This window comes from Zeus faber (genome assembly GCF_960531495.2).
Source record: "Zeus faber genome assembly, chromosome: 12".
Lineage (NCBI taxonomy): Eukaryota > Metazoa > Chordata > Actinopteri > Zeiformes > Zeidae > Zeus > Zeus faber.
This window is the reverse complement of record NC_137196.1, coordinates 28367800-28393734: the sequence shown is the minus strand read 5'-3', so window position 1 is coordinate 28393734 and position 25935 is coordinate 28367800. Positions and strand designations below refer to the sequence as shown.

At 48.8% G+C, this 25935-nt stretch overlaps 1 protein-coding gene across 1 annotated transcript in view; it reads right to left on the bottom strand.

The window, feature by feature from the left end:
• LOC307237749 (contactin-associated protein-like 4) overlaps positions 1-25935 on the bottom strand; it is a gene marked incomplete at both ends in the record, with an annotated part of 153711 nt that overhangs the window by 114792 nt on the left and 12984 nt on the right. The window contains one exon of the mRNA XM_080010513.1: positions 10226-10336. Coding sequence (XP_079866639.1) covers positions 10226-10336 — 111 coding nt within the window. The remainder of the gene's footprint in view (positions 1-10225; positions 10337-25935) is intronic.

Genomic DNA, 25935 nt, shown 5'->3' with positions numbered 1-25935 from the left:
ATGACTTGAATTTCACACCTAACGCGTTACCTTACTCGTCACAAAAAAAAAAGTTGCAAACCGTTATCCAACTCTGTGTGCGATGGAGAGGGTTTGACAGTATCTTAAATATGTCGAGAAATGTACCTGACAACTTTGGTTTGATTGGCTGTCATGAGAGCCACTCCCGATAAAAGGTACTTCTGTTCGAATGCCGTTTGAACCAAAACCCTGTTTGGTTCCAATCAACCACAAATCTCTGCAGGTGTCGCTTCTTCGTCTTGGACCTCATGGTGCCAAAATCAGTTGCTCAAAAATGTACTTTGTTGGTGAGAGGCAGCAGGGAGCGTCATGGGCGAAAAATGCAAAGGTGGCCTTTAAATACCAAAGCTTGCTACCGCTGGTTGCCCAGGGCTCGGCTAAATGAGCTCTGGCTAAAGCAAATATGACAAAACTAGTAATTACACAAAGAACACACAGAAAAAGAGCAGCAGAGGAATAAACGGAGAGGGAGCGACGGGAAGGAGATGAGGAGAGAGGACGGGGGAGGGAGCAAGGTATGCAAAAGACGAAAGAGAGACAAATACCCCAAATACCCCCCCCCCCCCCCCCCCCCCAAAAAAAAACGAACAAGGGATATGCGGGAGATGGAGGGTGAGGAGGAGGAGTTAAAAAAAGAGGGAGGGATAGGGAGAAAATGAGAGAGGGAGATCGAAGAATAGGGAACGAAGGAGAATGAGAAGAGCGAGGAGCCGGCAGGAGAGACGAGCGCCGCGAGAAGGAGCAGAGAGATGAAGAGGATAAGAAAAGGAGAGGGGATAAAAAGAAAAGAGGAGGGACCGTGACACGGAGTCATTCATCCTACGGGGCCACGGTTGAAGGCAGCAATCAATAGTCCATCAGAGCGTTTTCATCCATACCCAGCGACCAGAAGCATAGTCATCAAATTCCCATTGTGGCCGCTGGATCGGGGTCAAGGCGTTTTGAAAGCGGCTCTTATCTGACCCACCACCGTCCCTTATCCCTGGGTTGTCAAACCTATGGCCCGCAGGTCATATGCAGCACACGGGAGCACTCCAGAGTTTTTATTATCCAACTGAAATGTTCTCCCAGATGCCCTCCCCTATAAAAGGGCAGACGGGCACGCACACAAGCCCGAAAACACAGCAAAATGTTCACTGACGCGTCGCTCCCTCCGCTTCAGGGTCGGCTTTTGATTGAAATGTTGGTTCCCGTCGTTTACAGCGATTCGTAAAACGTACCACTCTGCCGCAGCCTCTCGCTGCGCCCCAACGCAGTCCGACGGGGCAAACGTTTGAGGCTTGAAAAAAATGTAAATTAAAATTCAAATCTCCTCAGTTCAACCACGGCGTACAGTTGGCTACAGCGGGTCACCGACAGGAAGCGATGCGACTTCCCGTTTCTAGTCTCTTACGCGAAAGCGATGATTTGCGGAGCTGCAAAAAGATACCCAAGCCCAACAGAATGCAGCGACATTTTTTTCTGGCAGAACATGTGAGGACTGGGTGACACTATTGTGACTTTCTCCAATTTGAAAAGTAGCTTTAACAAGTTTATTTAAGGCTCCGGCGTTTGCCCCATTAAACTGTGTTCAAGCACAGTGAGAAGCTGCAGCAGAGAGGTTTCTTGGCTGTAAAGCGTTAAGCAGGTCGTGCTATAAACAGTTAAACATGTTGGGAACCAACTGGGTCGGACTTTGGTGAAGCTACCCTGTGAGTTGGACGTGGCAAGCCTCTTTATAGCTGTAGGCTGCTTGGGTTACAGACCTCCAATCATGGCAAGTATGAGGTGGAATTTAGTTCAATCCAACACAATTAAAAGGAGTGTGACCATCCCGTCGAGCGCCGAAGTGTGACGTCGACCTCGACTGGGACTATCTGACTATGTTTAGCAAGGAAACCTAACACCTTATATGCGTTATGTGGCTCACGCCGCTGAGGAAGTCAAATCAACGCGTTTGATACGAATAATGGTGTGGGAATTAATGAGCAGATTCCCATCAGCTTTTGCTCAGATTTGCTTCCAGTTGGAAGTGAAATAAATACACCGGGTAGAAACATGTCTTCCTGTGCTGGACGTGGGCCGCTCCTCGTCGCCTGCAGCGTTTGACCTTGAGGTGTCTGGACTTGCTTGACATAGTCCTTCGCGGCACAAAGTTTGAACAAAGCCCAGGAAAAAAAAAAACCCAAAAAAACAAGAATGCCCCGATATGTTCCCGCTCTCAAACATCCACCCAACACAGGGTCCGCCGGGCGTTGTGACCCCGATTACCGTATTGACCCAGACATCCTAACCTTCATCTCAGCAATGACACCCCAGACGCGAGACATCAGGAGACCGTATTTTCAAGCGGCAACAAATGTTTTTCACTTGGGCCACACCCAGAAGTTGTCCTCCGCACCTTCCACATCCTGAGCAGGCGTCGGGCCGGCGCCCGGATCCTCCGGCTCCCATCGGTACCTCAGTCGCAGCGGGCGGAGGTGCAGCGCATTCCCACCCGCCAGCCTGCTGGTGTGGAGGGAAAGCCCACGCGCCACAAATCGAGGGAGGAAAAAGAAAGCCAATCCGGCGCAGAAAGAGCGGAGTCCGGGGGGCTGCGTCCCCCCCCCGCAGCTCCTCTGGCAGTGGCCGTTTGGCGGTCGGTCAGGAGGGGGGACGCCCGCGGTGGCTTCCTCCTCCCTCATCCGTCCTGCCGGGGCACGAGCTTTGTCTTCGTCAGTCAGTTCTCAGTTATCGATCGAAAAAACTCTCCTATTTCTAAATCACAATGTAAGTACTCCATCTTGGTCGAGAAAACACCACTTTCATTTGCAACGTGCACGTTCACATTTAATCACCTGTTGCAAATGAAAGTGGTATTTTCTTGACAAAACCTTCATTGTCTGACATTCCACTCTGTACGGAAGCTCTGTTTCCAGTTGCTACGAGACCTCATTGAGCCGCCTCACGTTTCATACTTACTGTAAGCCTACTGATGAGGAACGTCAAACGATGGATGAGGTTTTACATGGTTTTTACATCTTTACATACGGTGTCAATCAAATCATGTTGTTTTTGTCAACACACTAGGCCTTTCTCAATCCTCGTTCTTGTCTGTACTTGCGTTCTTGTCTGTACTTGTGTTCTTGTCTGTACTTGCGTTCCTGTCTGTACTTGTGTTCTTGTCTGTACATGTGTTCTTGTCTGTACTTGCGTTCTTGTCTGTACTTGTGTTCTTGTCTGTACATGTGTTCTTGTCTGTACTTGTGTTCTTGTCTGTACATGTGTTCTTGTCTGTACTTGCGTTCTTGTCTGTACTTGCGTTCTTGTCTGTACTTGTGTTCTTGTCTGTACTTGTATTCTTGCCTTTACTTGCGTTCTTGTCTGTACTTGTGTTCTTGTCTGTACTTGTGTTCTTGTCTGTACTTGTGTTCCTGTGGACTTGTGAAACGTCATCAGTCGCAGCCCAAGTACTGTTCCAATTCAAAGTACGCATCAAGCCAAGTCCAGTCCAAAAGCCCGGATGTGGACTTGCTCCACCCTTTTTATGGAGGATGCACCGGTGGTGACTTGTGTGGACTTGGGACAGACAAGTATCCCACAATGCATTTCGCACCAAGCGTGTCTGTGCTCCCGAGTCGAACTTGCCAAGTCTGAACTACCAAGTCCGCAAGTCCGGATTTCGCGTACTTGGTATTGAGAAACGACCACTGTCAAAATAGTGGGCCCCCTCCTCAGACCTTTACAGAGTAGAAGTCAGATAGAGTAGAGGTAGAGTACAGATATAGACCAGGTAGAGGAGATGTATAGTGGAGGTAGAGAAGAGGGAGGTAGAGCGGCATAGAGCAGAAGTTGAAGTATAATAGTACAGAAGTACAGAAGAGGTAATGTAGAGGTAGAACAGAGTTGGAGTAGAGTATGAGTAGAGGTAGAGTAGAGATATAGTCCAGGTAGAGGTGAGGTATAGTAGAGGTAGAGAAGAGGAAGGTAGAGTGGCATAGAGCAGAAGTTGAAGTAGAATAGTACAGAAGTACTGAAGAGGTAGAGGTAATGTAGAGGTAGAACAGAGTTAGAGTAGACTATGAGTAGAGGTAGAGTAGCGATTTAGTCCAAGTAGAGGTGAGGAATAGTAGAGGTAGAGAAGAGGGAGGTAGAGCGGCATAGAGCAGAAGTTGAAGTAGAATAGTACAGAAGTACAGAAGAGGTAGAGGTAATTTAGAGGTAGAACAGAGTTGGAGTAGAGTATGAGTAGCGGGAGAGTAGAGATATAGTCCAGGTAGAGGTGAGGTATAGCAGAGGTAGAGAAGAGGGAGGTACTGTAGAGTAGCTTGCGAAAAAGAGGTAGAGCAGCATAGAGGAAGAGTAGATTGAAATAGTAGAGGTACAGAAAAGGTAGAGGTAATGTAGAAGTAGAACAGAGTTGGAGTAGAGTATGAGTATAGGGAGAGTAGAGATATAGTCCAGGTAGAGGTGAGGTATAGTAGAGGTAGAGAAGAGGTAGAGCGTCATGGAGGAAGAGTAGAATAAAGTAGTTGAGGTAGAGTAGTGGTAATGTACAAGTAGAACAGAGTTGGAGTAGAGTAGGAGTAGAAATATAGTCCAGGTAGAGGTGAGGTATATCAGAGGTAGAGAAGAGGGAGGTAGAGCAGCATAGAGGAAGGGCAGAAATATAATAGTAGCGGTAGAGAAGAGGTAGAGCTAATGCAGAAGTAGAACAGAGTAGAAGTAGAGTAGGGGAAGAGTAGACTCCACTGCAATGAGTCTGTTGTTTCCCAGTTCTGGGATGTGGTGTTTGTCGTCATGCAGACTCCCCCGTCGGTCCCCTCTGTGTTCTTCATTATATCAACGTCAAAACAGTCGATTCGTCCAAATCTTCAGAAATGACAGGTTTTCTTCGAGCCCAGCCTCGTACATTCACGACGGGCTCCTGAGACCGGACTGTGTCGGCGGCACGTGGTAGTTATATCAAATGTAACACAAAATAAGTCAGGACAGGGCCGCCCCTCTGAGAGCGCTGGCAGCAGCATTAGGGGCTGGAAATGAGCGGGGCGCGCATTCATTTATTCATGGATTTCCTCAGCAAACATCTGGGAAAGCATCAAATTTTGCCCCGTTAGCGTTGCTACGGAGGCAATCCGAAGTGCGCGGCATTTCAATTTGAGGGAACACGAATCAATTTGAGGGAATCCGGCCAAGCGACCGAGGCCGGTTAATGTGTCCGGTGACGTCTGGCTGACGGGGACTCGCCGCCTGACCAGAGGGAGATAAGCTGCACGTCTCACGGAGACGGCAGAAGAGCCAGACGAGCCGTCTCTTCGGGTTACTTCCGGAAAAAAAACTGTGCCCACCGCTGTTATTTCTTAACGAGGGCGTGGGCAGGTGGAGACTCAGATGATCATTTTGACGACTAATTTCGACTACAAATGACGCCTGCGTCATCCCAGCGAGCTCACAGACGCACAAGACACTGATGTTGGAAGTTAAATGTGAAAATGAATGATGATTAGTTTAAAGACCAAAACATGGTACGATGGTTCTCCAAAGAGGGGGTTTGGTGGTGGTTGTGTGTAACAAAACGCTGTGCCCTCATCACCCTACAGGTTGTTCACAAGACAGTTGTTGTTGTTGTTGTTGTCGTCGTCGTCGTCGTCGTCGTCATCGTTGTTGTTGTTGTTGTTGTTGTTGTTGTTGTTGTTGTTGTTGTTGTTGTTGTTGCTGACATGGGATATGGGATACGAATGTTGCAGCAGTTGTTGATGATTAAAGAATGAATAAATAGTGTCATTGCAGGCTGAGAAGTCAAACTCCACTTGCAGACCAACTCAGTCCTAGACGCAATGACACAAATGCTCTGTGTTGTATGCCCAGCATGCTGACAGCACAGGTTAAAAAAATAATAATAATAATTTAAATTGAATTTTATTAATAGAATTAAATCAAATCGATTTTGAGCCTTTCAGAGGGTCAAGACCCCTGTTGTCAAATTGTGTTCCACACCATTCTTTCAATCTTAGCAAACAGGAAAGTCAGATCTTCAACTGATTCTAGAGACAAGTTTTCCCCTGGCAAGACTAGCGGTCGCTTGTCACGTCTGGGCTGAATCAATTGAAGCTTAAAGCACAGTTCAATTAATGCACTGAATTGAAAGCACAAATCCAAAGGATGTGGGTTTATTACATAGCTGTAAATGAGGTCAACTACCCCCCACCATGACGGACAAATATATGTCTAAATGGATACAAAAAATGGGTCTCGCACATATCTCAACTGATCCTTTCAAACCTGCCTTGGCAGTATGTGTACTCAGACTCGCATACCCGCAGTACAGCCAGGAGAAGCGGGTTATCTTGCAGAAGCCAAACGGAGCAGCAGAGCAGCTGTGTTTGTTTGAGGTCGGAGCACCCCGCTGAGGGGGAGGAAAACCTCTCAGATCAAGATTACGAACCAAAGGAAAGAGCAAACCGCAGATTCCCACCGGTGCTTTGGAATAAATCAGCCGAAATATTCATAGAATTCTTAGTAACAAAACATAGTGTAGTTTTGACCAGTAATAACAGTAATGAAGTAGTAATAACAGGCACTGCAAGCAGTTTACTATCAATGTTTTCTACCAAGACCATTGGCCATAAGATCCTCGATTTCTGTACAATGACGCCACCAGGCTGGACTAGTATATGATGTACCAGAAATTTTACAATAACCTCATACAATAACCTGTAAAACCTCGTTGTTACAGATCTTGTAAAAAGCAATTGTTCAGGTGCTAATTCTCAATATTCTCTTCAATACATATGCATGCATCACCAGAGAGTGGAATGAGCTCCTTGAAACACAAGGTAACGGAGCTGGAAACATTAATTTTATCCACAATGGTTGCTCATGTCACTCAAAATCCAAAACTACTTGTAGTACTTACAGATGAATCTTAACGTGGCATAATGCATCTATAGTTTTGGAAGACCAAACACAGTTTATATGTATTTGCTGAGTCAAGGGCCGACCGCATACATGTATTTCCGAAGCCAGGACCGATTGGATTAAGACTTTGATGACACCTTCCTTCTACTTGTATCTCCCATCTGCCTGTGTTTTCTCACTGTCTCTCTCACAAACAACTCTAAACAACTCTCATGGGAGCTGTTAGTTTTTCCCGGATTGAAAAAACACCGGAATGTGTTGTATGTGGGTAATCTAAGCGTCCCTCCCGCAGCGAGAGCGCAGAGCGTTCCTCTGCAGCTGAAGGCAGCTTGTGAGCATCAGAGCAGAGATACTGGTAACACCCGACGCCTCGGAGTCTCTGCGCACCGTGACAGAAGACGCCTCGAGGTGCGGCGCACCTTTGTCAAAGGTTTTCTATACCTCCACCACCCAGTGGAATTCTATAAACACTTCTGGCGACTCATATCCCCACTATTCATCAGAATGGTTGCGGAGATTAAGTTAACCTCCACCATGCCTCCGCACATGAATACTGCTCTCACACATAATAATGCTAAAACCCAATAAAGACTCAACCCTCACCTTCAGTTATAGACCCATGAGCCTAATTAACTGTGATTTAAAGATCATGAGTGAAACACTAACCAACAGAATTGAAAATGTAATTTCATTTATAATTTAGACAGACCAAACAGGCTTTATCATCAGTTTTTTATTATATCACCATTTATTCAGTGTGATCATCATATCCCAATGAAACAACTTAAATACTGCTATTGCTTCTTTAGATGCCGAAAAGCATTTGACGGAGTAAATTGGACATATCTCTTCTCCGCCCTCAGCAAATTACGCTTCAGAGAGTCATTCATTCAATGGATCAGAATCCTGTACAACTCACCATCTGCTTCTGTCATCACCAATGGTTACACTTCAGAGAGTTTCACTCTACAACGTGGCACAAGACAAGGATGTCCGCTCTCACCTTTACTATTCCCCATCTTTATCGCCATCGCATATAAACCAAATCAGTTTATATGCAGACGACATTTTGTTATATTTACGGAACCCAATATCAACCCTACCGGAACGGTTCAATCTTATCATCTTATCAATTTTTTCAGTCATCTCAGACTATACAATAATAATACTTACTACTCAGTGGGAAAGACTGACGTGCTGTAACCCAGAAACTTCCATTAACCGTCACTATGGCAACATTAGATACCTTAGTATAGATCTCCACCAATCTGACAGATTGGTGGAGATCTATGTTCCCTTATTGGTCACGTTCCAATAACAGTCTATAGCACACATGCACTCTCGACGTTGTCCAGGTAAAGTCTAAACCTGATTATCCAAACATTGTCCGGATTAACCCTTTAACACATGTAGCAACAAACCAGAGATTGTCCGTGTCAGATGTGTTTAAACTACCTGGAAATAATTTGTTTGGTTTAGATGAGGGGGGGAGGAGGCAACAGACTTATCATTAGTTGGGCTTTTTTTGCGTTGATACTCCATGTATTTGGACGTAGCCGCAATATAAACGAAAGAGCGGAAAGGAATATAAAGGAAAGCAAAAAAGGAGTACGAAGCATCTACGCTCCCTGCACAAAGATCCGCATGGAGGTAACATAACTGGTGCATGACAGAGACGTCATCAACATGCGCCGCACCCACTCGCTCGCTGCGAATGATCCAGCCAATCACCTGCTACGTTCACACAAACCGCTCCATCGTACATTACCTGGACTTTGTACTAGGGTGCTGGCCGGGTAAGGTTCGGGTCAAAGTATTCGCACATTTGCGTTCACACATACAGCTCCCCTGGGTAATGTCCGGATCATTTCAGGGTTTCAGTGCATGTGTGAAAGCAGATTGTTAAAAACGCAGATGTTATAATGTACACCTACGTTACAGTGGCCCTTGCACAGACCTCCTGCTTCAGCGAGCTATCACCCACGGGTCCCCCGGAGGCCGACGGGCGCGGTGGATCACCCCCCCTGCTTCCGGTGTAGGTACCAGACGTGCACGCCCTGGCAGATCGGCTCGCACGCACGAGGGTGAAATAAAACGCCGTGGCACAATGAAAGTGAGGGCCGGCGTGCGCAGGCTGAGATGCCTGGCGCCAGGCGCACCGCTGGCCACTCTCAGTTGTGAGGGGGATGGAGCAGCTGCATTTTGTATGAGCAATTTTTACTGTTTACAGTTTGATCGACAAGTTTATATTTAATTTATTATTATAACCATTTTTTTATTTATTCATTCACTACCAGAGCCACATCAAGGAAGTGACGTTGTGCCGAATGAAAGAGGCACCATTCTCCAGTCAGTGTACCATCAAAAGGATTTTCAAGCTGTTATTTTAAGGTAAAAAAGAAGTTAAAGCAAAAGTCTCGCTTGAAAAAAAAAAAAAAGGTTTTTCTACAGCTCTTAGTCTAAATTATATTTAGCCTATGAATTTCCTGCAGTTGTTTATTTAGTGCAGCACGTTTCGTAGACAAGAGCAATTCAAAGTGCTTTACATCAGGCACAGAAGATACCGCATAAAAGCAAGGACGATTAAAAGCATGGAAATAAAAAGCTGAAAACGATAATGATAAAGACATTGAAGTGCAAAATGAACAGGCCCACACACTGAAACACGCCTGGCTCTGCTGTGGTTTAACACTACATTTAGCACCGAATTAAATTTATTGTAATGCATCAGTTATTGCGATCAGTGGATTTGCCTTGGGTAGAGAATTAAATTCCTCACAGTTATTAAAGTCTTTGCATAGAGATCATTTTTTGGTGGGTGTTGCATGAAATCATAGCATTGGCAAAGTTTTGTGCTTATTTCAGAAAAACAAGTCTAAATAAAAATGAAATCGAATGTGCATTTTCAGTTGATGGTTAAAAGGAAGGATGACTAAATATTTGTTTGTTCACACCACCTAAAAACGGCCCCTCCCTTAGTGCTCCCGCTTTAGTGGTCAATTTCATTCCAGCATCAAATTCAGACATTTATTGAAAACACACAATAAGTATTTTGGGGGCTGAAGTGAAAGATGCACACCGGCAGCTCATACCAGCTGAGATTGGTTGAGTTTTCGTACATTCATAATGATTCATTCAGATTTTTAGACGTGACAAATTCCATTTTCAACACATATTTTGGGGGAGAATTCAACATCTGGGCCCAACCTAGACCGGTGCTCGTCTGCCGCGTTCTGTTAAGTCGTAGCGACGTCCAACCTGGAAATGAGACCCATGCCACGCCCTCTTATCCCAGGTGGAGGTCGGCAGTTTGGTGCCGTCGTCTTACCTTCCCGCCTGTTGAGTTTGGCGAAACCCGGTCCGTGGCTGCTTGACAGCTGGGAGGAGCTTCTGAAGGACGACGGCTGCAGATTGGACACCAGCGGACCGTCGCACGCCTCTGCCGAACAATCACAAAGTAGAGGAGGACCAAACGTTAGAGGATGGGCAGTTACAGTTCGTTCCTAACAATGTGCTCCTTCAAAGTGGCAGCAGTGGGCCGATAAGCCGGACCGGAATGACAATAAGAGAGATAAGGTAGAGCGTTGTCAGGCCCAAGGGAACACTGTTGTGTTGCAGGGTGCCGAAATAGAGTAGAAGGCGGATTAACAAGGTAAAGATATCTATATAATAAAAAACTGAAACCAAAACATGCGTGAAGTGGTCTATAAGGAAGCTGGGTACCATAAACAGTTACGAGAAAAAAAGAAAATTGTTTGCGACGGATAAACTCATCCAATATGTGGATAAAAGGAGAAGAATGGTGCTTATTAATCCAGAAGTACATTTCACGCAACCCTGTGGAAAACGTCGCCTTTCAACGCCCACAGTATGTGTTTATTCCCCCATGGCTCCGGGAAACTCCGGATGCTCCAGAAACGCAGATTAGTCAACATGAGCGATTTTTCCTCTTATGTTCGAACCTTTTACGTCTTTTTTTTTTTTTTTTTTTTTTTTTTTTTTTTAAATCACATCATTAGCCGAAAATTGAAGCGCGGCCCTAAAAAGCAGCGAGCCCCGCGGTGCGAGAGAGGTGTGCGCAGAGATGTGCCGCCGTAGCTCCAGGGGAGGGACGTGAAGTGGTTCAGAAGTACGGCAGCACGTGTAAAGAGGTACCTGAAGAGGGGTTCCCCCTCTCTCCGCCCGAGTGAAAACACTCTCTGAATCACTTAGTACGGCGTGAAAGGGACACTCCACAATCCCTTGATGTTCATCTGTGTCGTTGTCTCCGTCGTTTGACGGATGAGACTCCCGGGTTAATCCAACCTACAACCCATCCCGTGCCGAGGGATAGCTCGAGCGTCATTCCCGCCGGGCGGCAACCACTGGCGTTGCCGCGGCAGGCTCCGGGCTCAGATTCTAACCCTTGCACGGTCCCCTAACCCAAGGCGTTTGATAGAGCTCTTCCTGTTGAGGCGAGGGGCGGATCGGCCGCGGGGCGACAGGAGACGTTTCGATGTCCGTCTTCACTCTACATTAATCTTTGCTGTTGTCCGTCAGTAATTACGGCTCTCACGTTGAAAAAGATGCCTCTCCGCCTCCGGGAGGAGACGTCGGAGTAAACACGACCAGGCGGAGCGCGGAGGCGGAGCGCGCGGTGCTCGGGCGGAGGATCGGGCGGGGATCAGCGGCAATGTTCCCCTCGCCGCCCGCCACACGGACCACGCCCGCAGAGGCACTTTCCTTGGACGCGCCCTGGCACACAGGTGGACACGCCACGCCAACGCACACACTGTTAATACGCAAATAGTCACCCAGCACGTAGTACATGCACGCACTGAGGAGGTGCTCAGATTAGAATGAGAGAGAGACAGAGACAGACAGAGAGAGATACTGTAGATAGATAGATGGATGGACGGATAGATAGATAGATAATAGACGGACAGACAGACAGACAGATAATGTAGATCTAATATTTTTGGTCTGAAAACTATTTGAGAACAAAAGTATGTATATATATATATATATATACATTATATATATATATATATATATACTGTATATATATACTGTTTATATATATATATATCCACATATATCTCCTTGGATAAATCAGGGTTTAATTTCCCAATAGGATTCCAACTCGATCTGACCAAATTCCCAGAGTTTTGGTGCAAATGAGACGTCCGTCGATGATCCGCACGGCGTAACGGGAACAAACGAGTGTCAGCGTGATGAATACATCCGGTGACGGTAGTACACTAAAGCCAGAGCAGCGCCGCTCTGTTAATGGATGTTGTTTGTCCTCCGCCGCGACAAGAGCCAATTACCATGATTCACGTCCCCGTCGGCTCCGGGGCCTTTACCGGCCGCGGCGCTCCGACAACGAGGCTCCGTTAGCCCCTCTGCACCACCCGCTCCCCGTCTAGTCCCCGACACCGGGACGTCCTCGGCCTCCTTCAACCGGAGAGAGGGGTTCCAGACGCCGCGAACGCCGACGCTCAACAAGCTTGAGGCGGTTTTTCCCCGGCCGCACGGACGCCCGCAGGTCCGGAACGGCGGCGCCGACGCTTCCCAACACCACGCCTCCCCCCGCGAAAATCCCTCCTCACATTAAAAGCGAGCTGCCAAGCGTCCTCCACCTTTATTTTTGGTGGAACTGAACGTGTGGTTGGCGCTTGAAAGGGTGGAGAAAATTGGAAAATCACTGCGTGGGCCGGGAACGAGCGCTGCTTCCGCCTCGCCCCGCCGCTTCCCGACGCCCTTTTGCGACGCGGCCAGTCATTCCTCCGGTTGCCATGCCGATTCTAATCCAGCCTCCTGTGCATTGCCGTGCACAACAAGCCCGGCTGGACACATGGGGAACACATTGCAACAACCACATTGTTCCCGAATAGAGCGTTGGACACACTTTCAACCCTGAGAATATTGGGTTTGGATGTGGCCTCGCTGGCGACGCAAGGACTTCTGGGTAATCCAAGGGCGGCGTCCAAACTTTCCAAATGGAGAAACTCAACAGGGGAGTGTCCCGGGGCCCCCTGCCCTCAGGAGACGGACGAACGGAGGTTTCAGCGCAAATTTTCGGTCTCTTCCGCGCGGCACGCATGACGACCGCCGTCCCCGAGAAGCACCAATCTACAGAGGGAGGCAGTTTTGCGTTGCGCCGCCCCTCGCCGGAACGTATCTTCGCCGCCAAAGGCGAAACACCTCGGGATGTTTTGACCCCAAAAACAAACATGGCCGCCGTGCAGCTCGCCACCGGCGTCGTCCGTGCAGCGTCGGCTCCCCACACCGACCGGACCCTCGTCGGTCGACACCGTTCCGAGGCCGCACCTGACCGACCCGTCGCTTTCTTTGGCTTCGCCCAGGCCCCCCCCCCCCCCCTCCCCCGCCACCCCCACCCGCGCAGGCGCACAATCTCAATGGCTGTTGAAAATTGCCGTGCCGGTTTGAGGTTCTGACGCGCACACACACCAAAGGATTTTGGAAAGACTGATAAAAGACAAAACATGTTTGGTCGAATGGTGACCCGGCCAATTGGGATGGTACAGAGACAGATTTTGAGTCTTTTACACACACACACACACGGATGACAGCTCATGCCAGATCGGCCACGACGATCACGTAACGTGGCGCCGGCATCGACCGCGCTCCCCGCGGTGGGAAGCCTCCCAGCAGAGCAGGCGGACGGCTCCGGCAACATCGCTCACTATTCTTTTTTTTCTTTCATGGCGCTTTACATGAAAAAGCTCGGTTAAATCCGGCTTTAATAGCGTGCTTGTGACTCTGGCCCCGACGCATATTTGATCAGTGTCCTTCATAGTCTGTGGTTTTAAATGGAGTCCAGCCACTTCAGAACAAACAGCCAGAGCCTTTCAGATACGCTCTCCTCTGAGGGACGTTTGGCCGCCAGCTCTGCTCGAGCTGGCAGCTCCATTCCTCTGGGCCCGGAGGCGTGCAGCCCACACACACGCACGCACGCACGCACGCACGCACGCACGCACGCACGCACGCACGCACGCACGCACGCACGCACACACGCACACACGCACACACACACACACAGTAGTTGAATTACTGTAGTTTGGGGAGGTTAAATGAGACGAAGGATTGGACCCAAACTGAGCGGTGCGATCCACCCCCTGGAGATAAGCCGCTGCTGAAGGCACAACCAGTCTGATGCAAGCAACACGAGGGAGCAGAGGGTGTGAAGGCTGGTTGACCTCGGAGCAAACACACACACACACACACACACACACACACACTTACACTGCAGACAATGCACTAATACAGTGCGACACTGGCAAATTTGAATATTTTTGGACGAAAGCCACGATATCGCTAATTTGATAATATTTTGGGGATGTCTATTGATGCTTTCCTCAGATATTTACGATGCATGCAAGGTTATTGAACTTCTTACGATATGTCGCCCGGCCCTATAGTGCACACCACCGACCCATGCATAGAGCGGATGCACTCCACCCACAGATAAACTATAATGAGTTTATGTTTTTGATGCAAATCTGAGTTTTGCGGTGTTTTAGGCCGATCTCATTCCATCCCACATTCCTGTTATGAGCCAATCAGGTTCCGCTGGAAATGTAATCTATCGCTGTCAAATGCCCAGTGGACACATGAGGTATTGCAGGTGTAAGGTTGCATGAGTGCAAGCAAATCAACGAGATGAGCTTCAACAATACATGCACGTTGTGCACGTGTACGCGCGCGCGCGCGCGCACACACACACACACACACACACACACACACACACACACACACACACACACACACACACACACACACACACACACACACACACACACACACACACACACACACACACACACACACACACACAGAGGCAGAGCAGAGGAGAATGGCAGTATATGTTTTATGTTATATGTTGAATACCTCGTATTTCCTCTGTGGAATATAAACACGCTGTTCTCTGTGAACACACACTGCTGCTCCGAACCGCTCCGACATCCACTCCCACCAGACGCCACAAATCTATCCTCCTGTACAGACAAACCTCATGGATCTTCGGGGAGAAGCTGTGTTCGCTTGACCTGAAAACAGTTCCTCAATCAATCCAAGTGCTTTATTTCAACTCCGCCGGAAACAAAAATCGATATCCCTTGTTATTTACCCGGATCAGAGCAAGAATCTGGTTCCGCTAAATCTGGGTTAAGCGACGCTGGTTTCTACCTGCGGAAGCATGCGATCAAACGTGCATTCTGTAAAGAACACGTTCGCCACAGAATTTTTGTCATTTCCTGCTTTGGAGCCCCTTCGCTCCCGCCATGAACATAGTGGATTTTGTTTCAGGTAGGAGCTGATTTGGGCTGGTCGCTCAGCTTTCAGGGTATTCACAGTTAGGTCACAAAATGACCGCCTCCACAGTCTGACCGCCGCCCACCTGACTCGGTGACCGATAGAGACTTATTTGAACCGAGAAGAGCAGTTTGATCTCATCGTATACCGGCTTCATAGCACTCGCCGCGTCAGGAGTACGGAGCCATCGGCGAGACCACGGACAGAGCGGAAAAACCCCAAATCCCGACCGCGACGACAAGCAGCAGCGTTCCACGGGTTCCGACGCCTCCATGGATCCCTCGCTCTCAGTTACTCATCGATTCCCATCGATCGACTCAGGTGTAATGAGACTACAAGTGCAAATGTTTTAACCTGAGGGAAACACACGTCGGGCGTCGCCGTTTGAGTCACATCCCACCAAATCGCTCGCCGATTCACCCCGAAAAGTTGCCGCGGCGAACGGGAGACCCCGGTGGGGCTCACCTTGGGCTGCGATCGGCAGAACGCCCGGCACGGCTGGGTTTCCAAGCGGTGGAAGAGGACGAATCGATGCGAGGGGCTGTCAGGGAATTAGGGAGTTTGGAAACGCGGCAATCGTTTTCCGAAATGGGGAACGATTGGCGACGCGGCGCGCGACGGGGAGGGAGGAGCGGTGGCAGCGGCGAGGACGGCGGAGGAGGCTTGGGCTCGGGGGAACGACGGCCTTAGATTCAGGGGGGAGGGAAGGGGGCCGTCACAGGACGCTCAGCGCCCGAAAAAAGTAGAAAAAGAAATGACGACTCGGTGGAAACCCGAAACCCTGGGAGGAGCGGGGGAGCCGGCTTCCCCGGATGCTCCGGCTGCTCCAGCTACGGCAGGAAGATCCTCCGCTCCGCCGCCGTCGCAGTCATGGATTTATGGCTTTTGGTTTCAGTGAAGTACTCGCTGTGACATCCATCAAATGAATGTTTAATCATCGCTGCTACGACGGGATGAAATGTGGTGCAGTGTTATGGGAGAGACGGAGAGACGCTAAGTAGGAGGTATAGAGAGAGAGGGAGGGAGGGAGGGAGGGAGAGAGAGGGAGGGAGGGAGAGAGAGGGAGGGAGAGAGGGAGAGAGAGAGAGGGGGAGGGAGGGAGGGAGAGAGGGAGAGAGAGAGAGAGAGAGGGAGGGAGAGGGAGGGAGGGAGAGAGGGAGAGAGAGAGAGGGGGAGGGAGGGAGGGAGAGACCGAGAGAGAGAGAGAGAGAGAGGGAGGGAGGGAGGGAGGCTTATAGTATAGGAGGAGAGATGGACGGAGCATGAAAAGGGGAAACAAAGAAACTGAATGGATGAAGGGCGGATGCGTGGTTAAAAATGGAGTGTGGCGCAAAAGGGGAAATGGGTGGAGGTTTATAAATAAGAGAGAGAGGGAGGGAGGGATGGATAGGGAGGAATGGAGAGAGAGACGGAGAGAGGAATGGAAAGAGAGAGCAAGACCAAGGGGGAGAGAGATAGAGAGAGAGAGGAGATAGAGAGAGGGAGGGATGGAGAGAGGTGGAGAGAGGAAAAGAGGGATGGAAAAAGAGAGAGGGATTGAGAGAGAGAGAGAGGAGATAGAGAGATGGGGCGAGGAATGGGAGACAGACAGAGAGGAGATAGAGCGAGGGGGAGAGGGGATGGAGATGGAGAGGGATGGAGAGAGGGAGAGAGGGGGGGATGGAGATGGAGAGGGGTGGAAGAGGGTCTGGAGAGAGGGAGGGATGAAAGAGGGGAGTGGTGAATAGAGAGAAAGGGATGTAAGAGAGAAAATACCTATGTAACATTACATCTGCCCATCCATTTTACCTGTCTTTCTATCGCTCCATCCACCCACCTGCCTACAGTATATATCATTTTATCGCTCCATCCGTGCATTTTACCCATCTATCTTCTATCCCTCCATCCATCCCTCCATCCTTCCATGAAGCCAGTAAAACACCCACTCCAGTGGAGTCGGGACCTTGGCAACATTAACTCCGTTTAATCACCACTGACACGGCAGATGGATGCTTGACAAGGCCCGACACAGGAGGAGCGAGAGAGCGAGGGAGAGAGAGAGAGAGAGAGCGAGAGAGAGAGAGAGAGAGAGAGAGAGCGAGTGAGGGAGAGAGAGAGAGAGAGAGAGAGAGAGAGAGAGAGGGGGGGGGGGGGGAGAGAGAGAGAGAGTAAGAGAGAGAGAGGGGGGGAGAGAGAGAGAGAGAGTAAGAGAGAGAGAGCGAGCGAGCGAGCGAGCGAGCGAGAGAGAGAGAGAGAGAGAGAGAGAGAGAGAGAGAGAGAGAGAGAGAGAGAGAGAGCGAGGGAGAGAGAGAGGGAGAGAGGGCATCTCTCATCCATCCACCACGTCCACTTTCTCCACTTTGCTGAAATAACAACGTGCCGCCGACTCCTCGGGTCCCTGAATAGGGATGAGCCCCATCCATCACCTCCAACCCCGGCGGTGAGCGCGGGGGCCCCGGTCGGGGGCCCGGGCGGAGGGGACCCTCCGCCCCGTCGCTTAATCCGCCGTTCACCGCACAGCGCCGGATAATGCAGCGAAAACCACGTGTGTGTTTTTGTGTTTCCCTCGCCCAGAAGAAGAAGGGGAAGCCACAACAACGTCCGTTCCACTAATCTGCAGGACGGCTCCACCCGAGGGGCGGGAGGAGGCGGGCGGTGTGGTTGCTGTGTCGTTTTTTGTGTCGTTGTTATTTAGTTGTTTTTTGTTCGGTCTGATAAGCAACGTGCTTTTGTTCAACAGGTAATTGAACGTTCTTAATTGAAACGATCGCGTGGCAGAGAATATGGAGCAGCTCCAGTGGAATAAAGCAGTTTGCTTTATTCCGCTTTTATTCCACTTTTTTTGCAGGTATTAAACGCAGCGGAAGACGCCGCGCCTCCATCGGTCGGCCGGTGCAGGCGACCCGGGGCCGCGGGACGGGACGTTGGGGGACCCAGGGCGGCGTCCCACGTCTGCTTGGTGTGGCGCGTGTGGGGCGGGAGCAGTTGTATTACTTTATTATTGGCGATTGTTTTGATGTGAGCTGCTGTCACACTGCAATGAATAAAGAATCCGTCTCTATTCTTTGGTTAAAATATCGTAGATTTGAAACTTTTTTTTTTAAACCGGCACTTTATGGGGAGCAGCCATTCGGCACATTTCCTATTTCTTGGTACATTTTTACGGTTATACTATATCCCATTTCTTTGTATTTTTATTCTTATCACCTGATGATAACTCCCGACCGCCCTTTGAGTATCTACGCCCGGTAAAAAAAAGTCGAGGTGGGCGCCCGGGTCGTTTAACCGGGGGATGGAAACACGACGAGGTGCGCTGCTCCCGCCCCACACAGGGCACACGAAGCAAATGTGGGACGCCGCCCTGGGTCCCCCAACGTCCCGTCCCGTGGCCCCACGGCGCCTGCACCGGCCGACCGATGGAGGCGCGCGTCTTCCGCTGCGTTTAATACCTGCGCGCCGGGGGCCCAGCGGGGACCCTCCTCTCCCACCGTAATTAGCATCATTGTTCTGTCAAATAATTAATAGGACAAATTAGCGGAGGTGTGGTGTCTGGGGGACGGGGGTCACCATATGGCCGCCGCCAACCAGCGTCGCACGGCATCTCATTAATTTGGTTAATGTTGTGTGTGGAGGAAGGTTCCCGGTGTTGTGTGTGAAATGAAAGCGCTAACAAGGAATGCTTTCGATGGATGGAGACATTTTACCACTAACTCAAGTGGAAAAATTATATATATAAATATAATTTATATTTTTTTACTATATTTTTCATGTCATTGAGTGTACTTCGCCGTGCAGCAAGAAAAAGCGTTTGTTTGGATTACATCAACCTGTGCCCTTTGTTCATTTATAGATTGCATCTTACAAGAAAACAATGACTTCAGATATGAGCTTTGACCCAACAAGTGACAAAATGTCTCCTGTTATTTCATAATGAGACAATAGAAAACCTCATATAAAGTATTTGATATTTTGCGTACCTCCAATGTGCATAAATTGAACAAACCCCAGATGAACTCGTCACTCCCAGAAACAAGTCGAGGAAACCTGGTGAAAATGCAGATTCTAAACATTATTAAAAAAAAAAAAAAAAATATATATATATATATATATATATATATATATATATATATATATATATATATATATATTTATTTATTTATACAAATCTTGTGTTGAAAAATATCTTTGATATGATGAGTTGAGCCAAGGCTTCAAAGCCCAGGCTCCAAGGTTGTTGATAGATTTACTACATCTCTATTTTTTCTTGCATATTTTGGCTGCTGGCATAAAGATACTGACAAAATGATAAATCAGACTCCAAACCCCGTTTGTGCTGTGAAACATGGCTCCATGCATTCAGGGTAAGACAGTTTATTTAGGGTTAAAACTGCAACGACCAGGACTCCAGAGGGTTTAAAGCAATTGCTGCTGGTGGAAAAAAACAAAGTACAAGTACTTTACAAGTATTTTTCATGTATCTGTACTTCCTTAAGTATATATTCTGTTCCATGGACCTTAAACGTTTACTCCACCAGAGTTAGGATCAGGTCATGTGACTTTAATGAGCGAGCGCCTCCATCAAACTGCATCAATGAGTCATCAGCTCCATATCAGCGTCATCTGCAGAAATGAAGGTTTGCTAGTACTTTATGAAGTATTACGGGCTCTGTTACATCAGAAAACAGTAATACTTTAAGTACAAGCGCAAACACTCAGAAAGACTCGGAAAGAACGCGGGAATGTCCCTCTGTGTCGTGGTATTTGCACCTTAATGCCGCGGTGACGCCACGGCGACGGGGCTTCTGTGCGCCCGGTGTTTGTGGGCGTGGCAAACATTTCAAACTCCTCCCCCTTTCCATATGTAATATACATGATCCATCCACAGATTGGGCACTTTTTTTTTTTCCCCCAAAACGGTGGAGCTGTTTAAGCACCTCCCCAAAAGACGACGTAAATAACCTCGGCCTCCGTTAGAATAAGGGATCGTCCTCGTTGGAAAAAGCATAAAATGAGGTGTTTCCTGTTTTATCGACGTGTTTTCCTTAAAAAAAATCTAATCGTGGACGACGCACGGTGGCGCCGGCGTCCAATTCCAGGATCAGCGCCATTGTGAGCCCATCCCCGCCCGCCGCCGCTCGTTTGCATGAAGCTGAATTCTGCCTTGTCGGAGCCCCGCCCCCCTGCGGCCGGATGGGGCCTCGCCCCCTTTGAAACGCGGCGCCGCCGAACCTTTGCCTGACTGGGGGCCCCGAAAGCGCTTCCTCCGCCGGTGGCAATTTTGCGGACGAGCCTCCCGGCGAGCACGCCTCCCTCCATCTGCCCGCTGCCGCCGCTCCCGGCAGGAAACTCTGCGGGCGGAGGCAGAGGCCGGCAACGCCAAGCCTCCAGCGCTCCCCCACACCCGTCGCCACGCCGACACGAGCGGGTAAAGCTCTCGCGGGTCTCCCGGCGGGAGGAACCGTCTCGGCTGGAGAAAAGGAGTGTTGAATGTTTGGGAACGTCTGCGCCGCCGCCCGAGAGCTTTCTATTGAAGCGATGCAGAAAATTGGACGAGGGGGGAGAAAAAAAACGGAATTAAAACCAAAACAACTGGAGCTGAAGCTTCCAAAAGGGTGGAGCCGTCGCCCGGGTGGCGCTGGGGAGGATGTATAACACCTACATATGTACAGTACATACATACAACACCCACATAGAAAGCTTCTCCTCCTCCACCCCGTCTCCACCAGCACTAGATCCCACCTCCAGTCCATCAACCACCGGCATCATCACCTACCTCCGCCCCATCTCCATCGGCGCCAGGCTCCATCTCCACCGGTTTCAGATTCTGCCCCCACCCCATCTCCACCAGTATCAGGCTGCATCTCCACCAGTATCAGATTCTGCCTCCACCCCATCTCCATCATTACCAGGCTCCATCTCCACCAGTATCAGATTCCGCCTCCACCCCGTCTCCATCAGCACCAGGCTCCATCTCCACAGGTTTCAGATTCTGCCTCCAGCCTATCTCCACCAGTATCAGGCTCCATCTCCATCAATATCAGGCCCCATCCCTAGCACCAGCTCCTACCTCCACCCCATTTCAAACAGAATCAGATTCCGCCTCCACCCCATTTCCACTAGTGCCAGGCTCCATCTCCGCCAGCATCAGATTCCGCCTCCACCCCATCTCCATCGGCACCAGGCTCCATCTCCACCAGTATCAGATTCTGCCTCCACCCCATCTCCATCTGTATCAGGCTCCAGCTCCTTTAATATCAGGCCCCATCACCAGTACCACCTCCTACCTCCACCCCATTTCAACCAGAATCAGATTCCGCCTCCATCCCATCTCCATCAGCACCAGGCTCCATCTCCACCGGTTTCAGATTCTGCCTCCACCCCATCTCCACCAGTATCAGGCTGCATCTCCACCAGTATCAGATTCTGCCTCCAACCCATCTCCATCAGCACCAGGCTCCATCTCCACCGGTTTCAGCTCCTAGCGCCACCGGGTTTCAACCAGAATCAGATTCCGCCTCCACCCCATTTCCAGCACCACCAGGCTCCATCTCCATTTATAAACCATATAAACCCTCATTCGGTGGATTCCCTGGAGCCAGAAACACGGCTCCAACGGATGTTGCTTCCATTGGATCCGGTCTCCCGGATCGAACTCCACCTTCTTCTGATGGGGTTCCACGTCGCCGCTGGCGGCAGCGTGGGAGAAACGCTCACACACACACACACACACACACACACACACACACACACACACACACACACACACACACACACACACACACACACACACACACACACACACAGATAAAAGAGAAGTCACCGTGATATATCTATTTTTTTTACCTCAATCTTCCAACAAACAAACAAAGGCGGAGTGAGCGGTGACACCGCGCCCGCTTTGGCGTTCAAACGCCGCCGCCACGACAGAACAAAAACCACGAGCGTTCGGCGCCAATTGTGACGCCCGCTTCGCGCGCCGCCTCGGGCACCGTCGGCGTTTGAAAGCCTCCGCCTTTAAACGGACGTTTTAAGGCGGAGGCCCCGCAGTTACTCCAACGTGCTTCACGTACGCTTTCCAAACGACTCATTCAGAGGGAAAAACCAAAAATCAGACAGAGGCGCCGGCGCCGGGTTTCAGTTCCACACACCCACGTCACGTGACTGGGTTTTTTTTGTTTTTTTTGTTTGTTTTTCTTTTAACTGTTGACAGTTTCATCCTCCATCTTATTTGGTTGAAACAAACTTCTGAATAAATCAGTTACTGAAGTGGAAATGTCAGGGCTCGGTATGAGAAAGTACTGTGTGCTGAGCGAGGAGGAGGGGTGTGTGTGTGTGTGTGTGTGTGTGTGTGTGTGTGGGTGTGGGTGTGTGTGTGTGCGTGTGCGTGTGCGTGTGGTGTCGACAATAATTACTGCACCGTCCAACTGTAGGCCTGTGTGTGTTTGTGCGCGTGCGCAAGTGTGTATGTGAAAGTCAGTGCATGTGCATGCATGTGTGTGTATGTGCACGTACAGTATGTGTGTGTGTGTGTGTGCTGCGTGCATGTACTTGTGTCAGCGTATATGTATACGTTTGTGTGTGTGCTTGTGCAGTTTTGTGTGTGTGTGAATGCATATAAGTGGATCTGCATACGTGTGTGTGTGTGTGTGTGCGTGCGTGCGTGTGTGTGTGTGGAGACTTCATACGATAAGTAATTATAAAAGAAAGTTATTTTTTCACAGATAATTAATTACATTTTCTGCGGCAGAAGAACAGCCTGGGAAAGATGGAGAGAGGGAGAGAGGGAGAGAGATAGAGAGAGGGCGGGAAAGATGGAGAAAAAGAGAGAGAGAGAGAGGGAGGGAAAGATGGAGAGAAAGAGAGAGAGGAAGACAGAGGGAAAGATGGAGAGAGAGAGAAAGGGAGGGAGAGATAAAGGAAGAGAGGGAGAGAGGGGGAGAGAGAGAAAGGGAAAGATGGAGAGAGAGGGAGAGAGAGAGAGAAAGGGAGAGGGAAAGATGGAGAGAGAGAAAGAGAGGAAAAGATGGAGAGAGAGGGGGAAAGATGGAGAGAGAGAAAGAGAGGAAAAGATGGAGAGGGAGAGAGAGGGGTAAAGATGGAGAGAGAGAAAGAGAGGAAAAGATGGAGAGAGAGGGGGAAAGATGGAGAGAGAGAAAGAGAGGAAAAGATGGAGAGGGAGAGAGAGAGGGGGAAAGATGGAGAGAGAGAGGGAAAGTGGGAGAGCGTGAGAGAGGGAAGATGGAGTGTAATGACTAATACAAAGAGAGTTATTTGTTACTTGAGTTACTTGTAGTATCTAGGAGTAACTCCTAGTTACTCCTAGATACTACAAATTACAACTAGCTACTTCTAGATAATACAAGTTACCTGTAGATACTACCAGATACTACTAGTTACAGCGAGATACAGCTAGTTACTTCAAGATACTACTAGTTACTAGTTACTACCCACCTCTACTGAGGGTGCATCAACATCACTCATCAGTAGTTTATTCTAATATGATGTAGTGAGAAAGAGTGCATGGCAAAGATTTTCTCGCGTCCATTCAAACCCATTCCTTTCCCTTTTCCTTTCCTTTTCCTTTCCTTTCCTTTCCCTTCCCTTTACTTTTCCTTTTCCTTTCCCTTTTCCTTTCCTTTCCCTTCCCTTTACTTTTCCTTTTCCTTTCTTTTTCCTTTCCTTTCTTTTTCCTTTCCTTTTCCTTTTCCTTTACTTTTCCTTTTCCTTTCTTTTTCCTTTCCTTTTCCTTTTCCTTTCCTTTCCATTCCTTTCATTTCCTTTCTTTTCCTTTCTTTTCCTTTTCATTTCCTTTAATTTCCTGTCATTTTCCTTCATTTCATACACTCATTTTTCATTTTTTTTGTGCCTTTAATAAACAATATTACAAAGCAGTGATCACCGTGTGACCTGCGCACGGAGACTCGTGGTGAACCACTGCACCAACGCCACCGCGTCTTATTGCACTGTGCGTTCTGCAATGCTCTTTTAATTGCCCAATTACTGAAGAGAATACCGCGGACGGCTGTGTCGTAGGAGGCCGAGCGCGACGTGATTTAAATACACACGGGAGATGGAATGTAGACACACCGAGGGAGGGCGGCGAAAGTCAATGTTTGAGATGTAAAGCAGAGAAATCCGACATAAAAGTTCTTTCATGTCATTCAGGGTAATGGAATGGACGTCAGCGCTGATGATTATCACCACAGCAGCTCATAAAAATGCACCTAATGTCCATTTCCCTTCTGTTTGCGCCAAAAGATGAGTCCGAGAGCCTGATGTCCCTGACATCAGAGTCCTAAACCTGGAGCCTGGAGCCTGGAGCCTGGAGCCTGGAGCCTGGAGCCGGCCGTCTGGACAGCAGCGCTCTAATATGAATGTCCGGGTTACATGGAATGTTTAGTGGATCAGGCAATGCAGTATGTGCCAAACATCGGGGCGGTGGCGAGGGTGGAGGGCGATGTTCTAAAACCAAAATTAGGTGGAGGGGAGTGACAGCGGCCGAGGGCTTATTCCACCTGCAGCAGCAGAACTACAGATCGTGCTATGAGGGAACGGAGCGGATCCAGGCAAACGAGGCAGCTGCCTGGATGTGGGGCAGCTTCGTATGATCTTTAAATAATTGAAAATCATTTCTGAAAAAAGAAAGAAAAAGGGTGTATGAATAAATTATATATTTTTTTATAAATTATAAAAATATCTAAAAAGGTGATCTAAAACCTTATTTCAATCAAGGTAAATTCGATTTTCTATTTTTATGTAATCTTGCAAATTGTATAGAACATGTGTTTGTTACAGTCTACAAATAGATTCATTTAAATTTGAATAATATGAATAATTATGAAAATTCATAATAATGATATTTAATCAATAATCCTGAATTTCCCCTATGGGGGATCAGTGAGGTGCCCATATCTTTTGTAATCTTTTAAAAAATAACTTTATTGCAGCGTTTTCTATGTTTATAACAAACGGTATCAAAAGGTGCAGGTTCTGTTGGGAGAGGACTAATTAAAATGTCTCCTCGGTGAGGTGCATTGATTTATCCTCGCCTCCTCGTCCCGGAGCTGCTGCGGGTGTCTGCTGGAGCCGTACACAGTCAAAGTTAGCGAGGGAGTTTGTTCCGTGTGTTTCCTGATGCATCATCTGACGCTCACTTCCTGTTTAATTGGCTGCAGGAGTCGGCGGGGAGTCGCCGCGGAGCCCGACAACCTGAGGAGCAAAGTTCTCCCCACAACTTTAAGCTCCGCATTAATATTTATACCCAGAAGCAGCGAGAGTGGGTCCGGTGAGCTGCAGCCCACCGAGGGGGAGGGCAGAGTCAGAGCGCACACACACACACACACACACACACAGATGTAAACACAAGTAGACACACACACAAGCAGGCACACACACACACACACACACACACACACACACACACACACACACACACACACACACACACACACACACACACACACACACACACACACACACACACACACACACACACACACACACACAGGCACAGGCACACACACAGGCACACACACACAGGCACACACACACAGACACACAAGCAAGCAGACACACACAGAAAGACAAAAAGGCTAATGCGCATACCTTTATGCAATGGAAAAAACGTATGAATAATATGAAAAATAGGCGACGTCCAGTTATTGTATTATATATTATACATAATACGTTGGTGGAAAATGGTATTTGCACACAGAGCCACGCGAGTCCTTCACTGCATCCTGT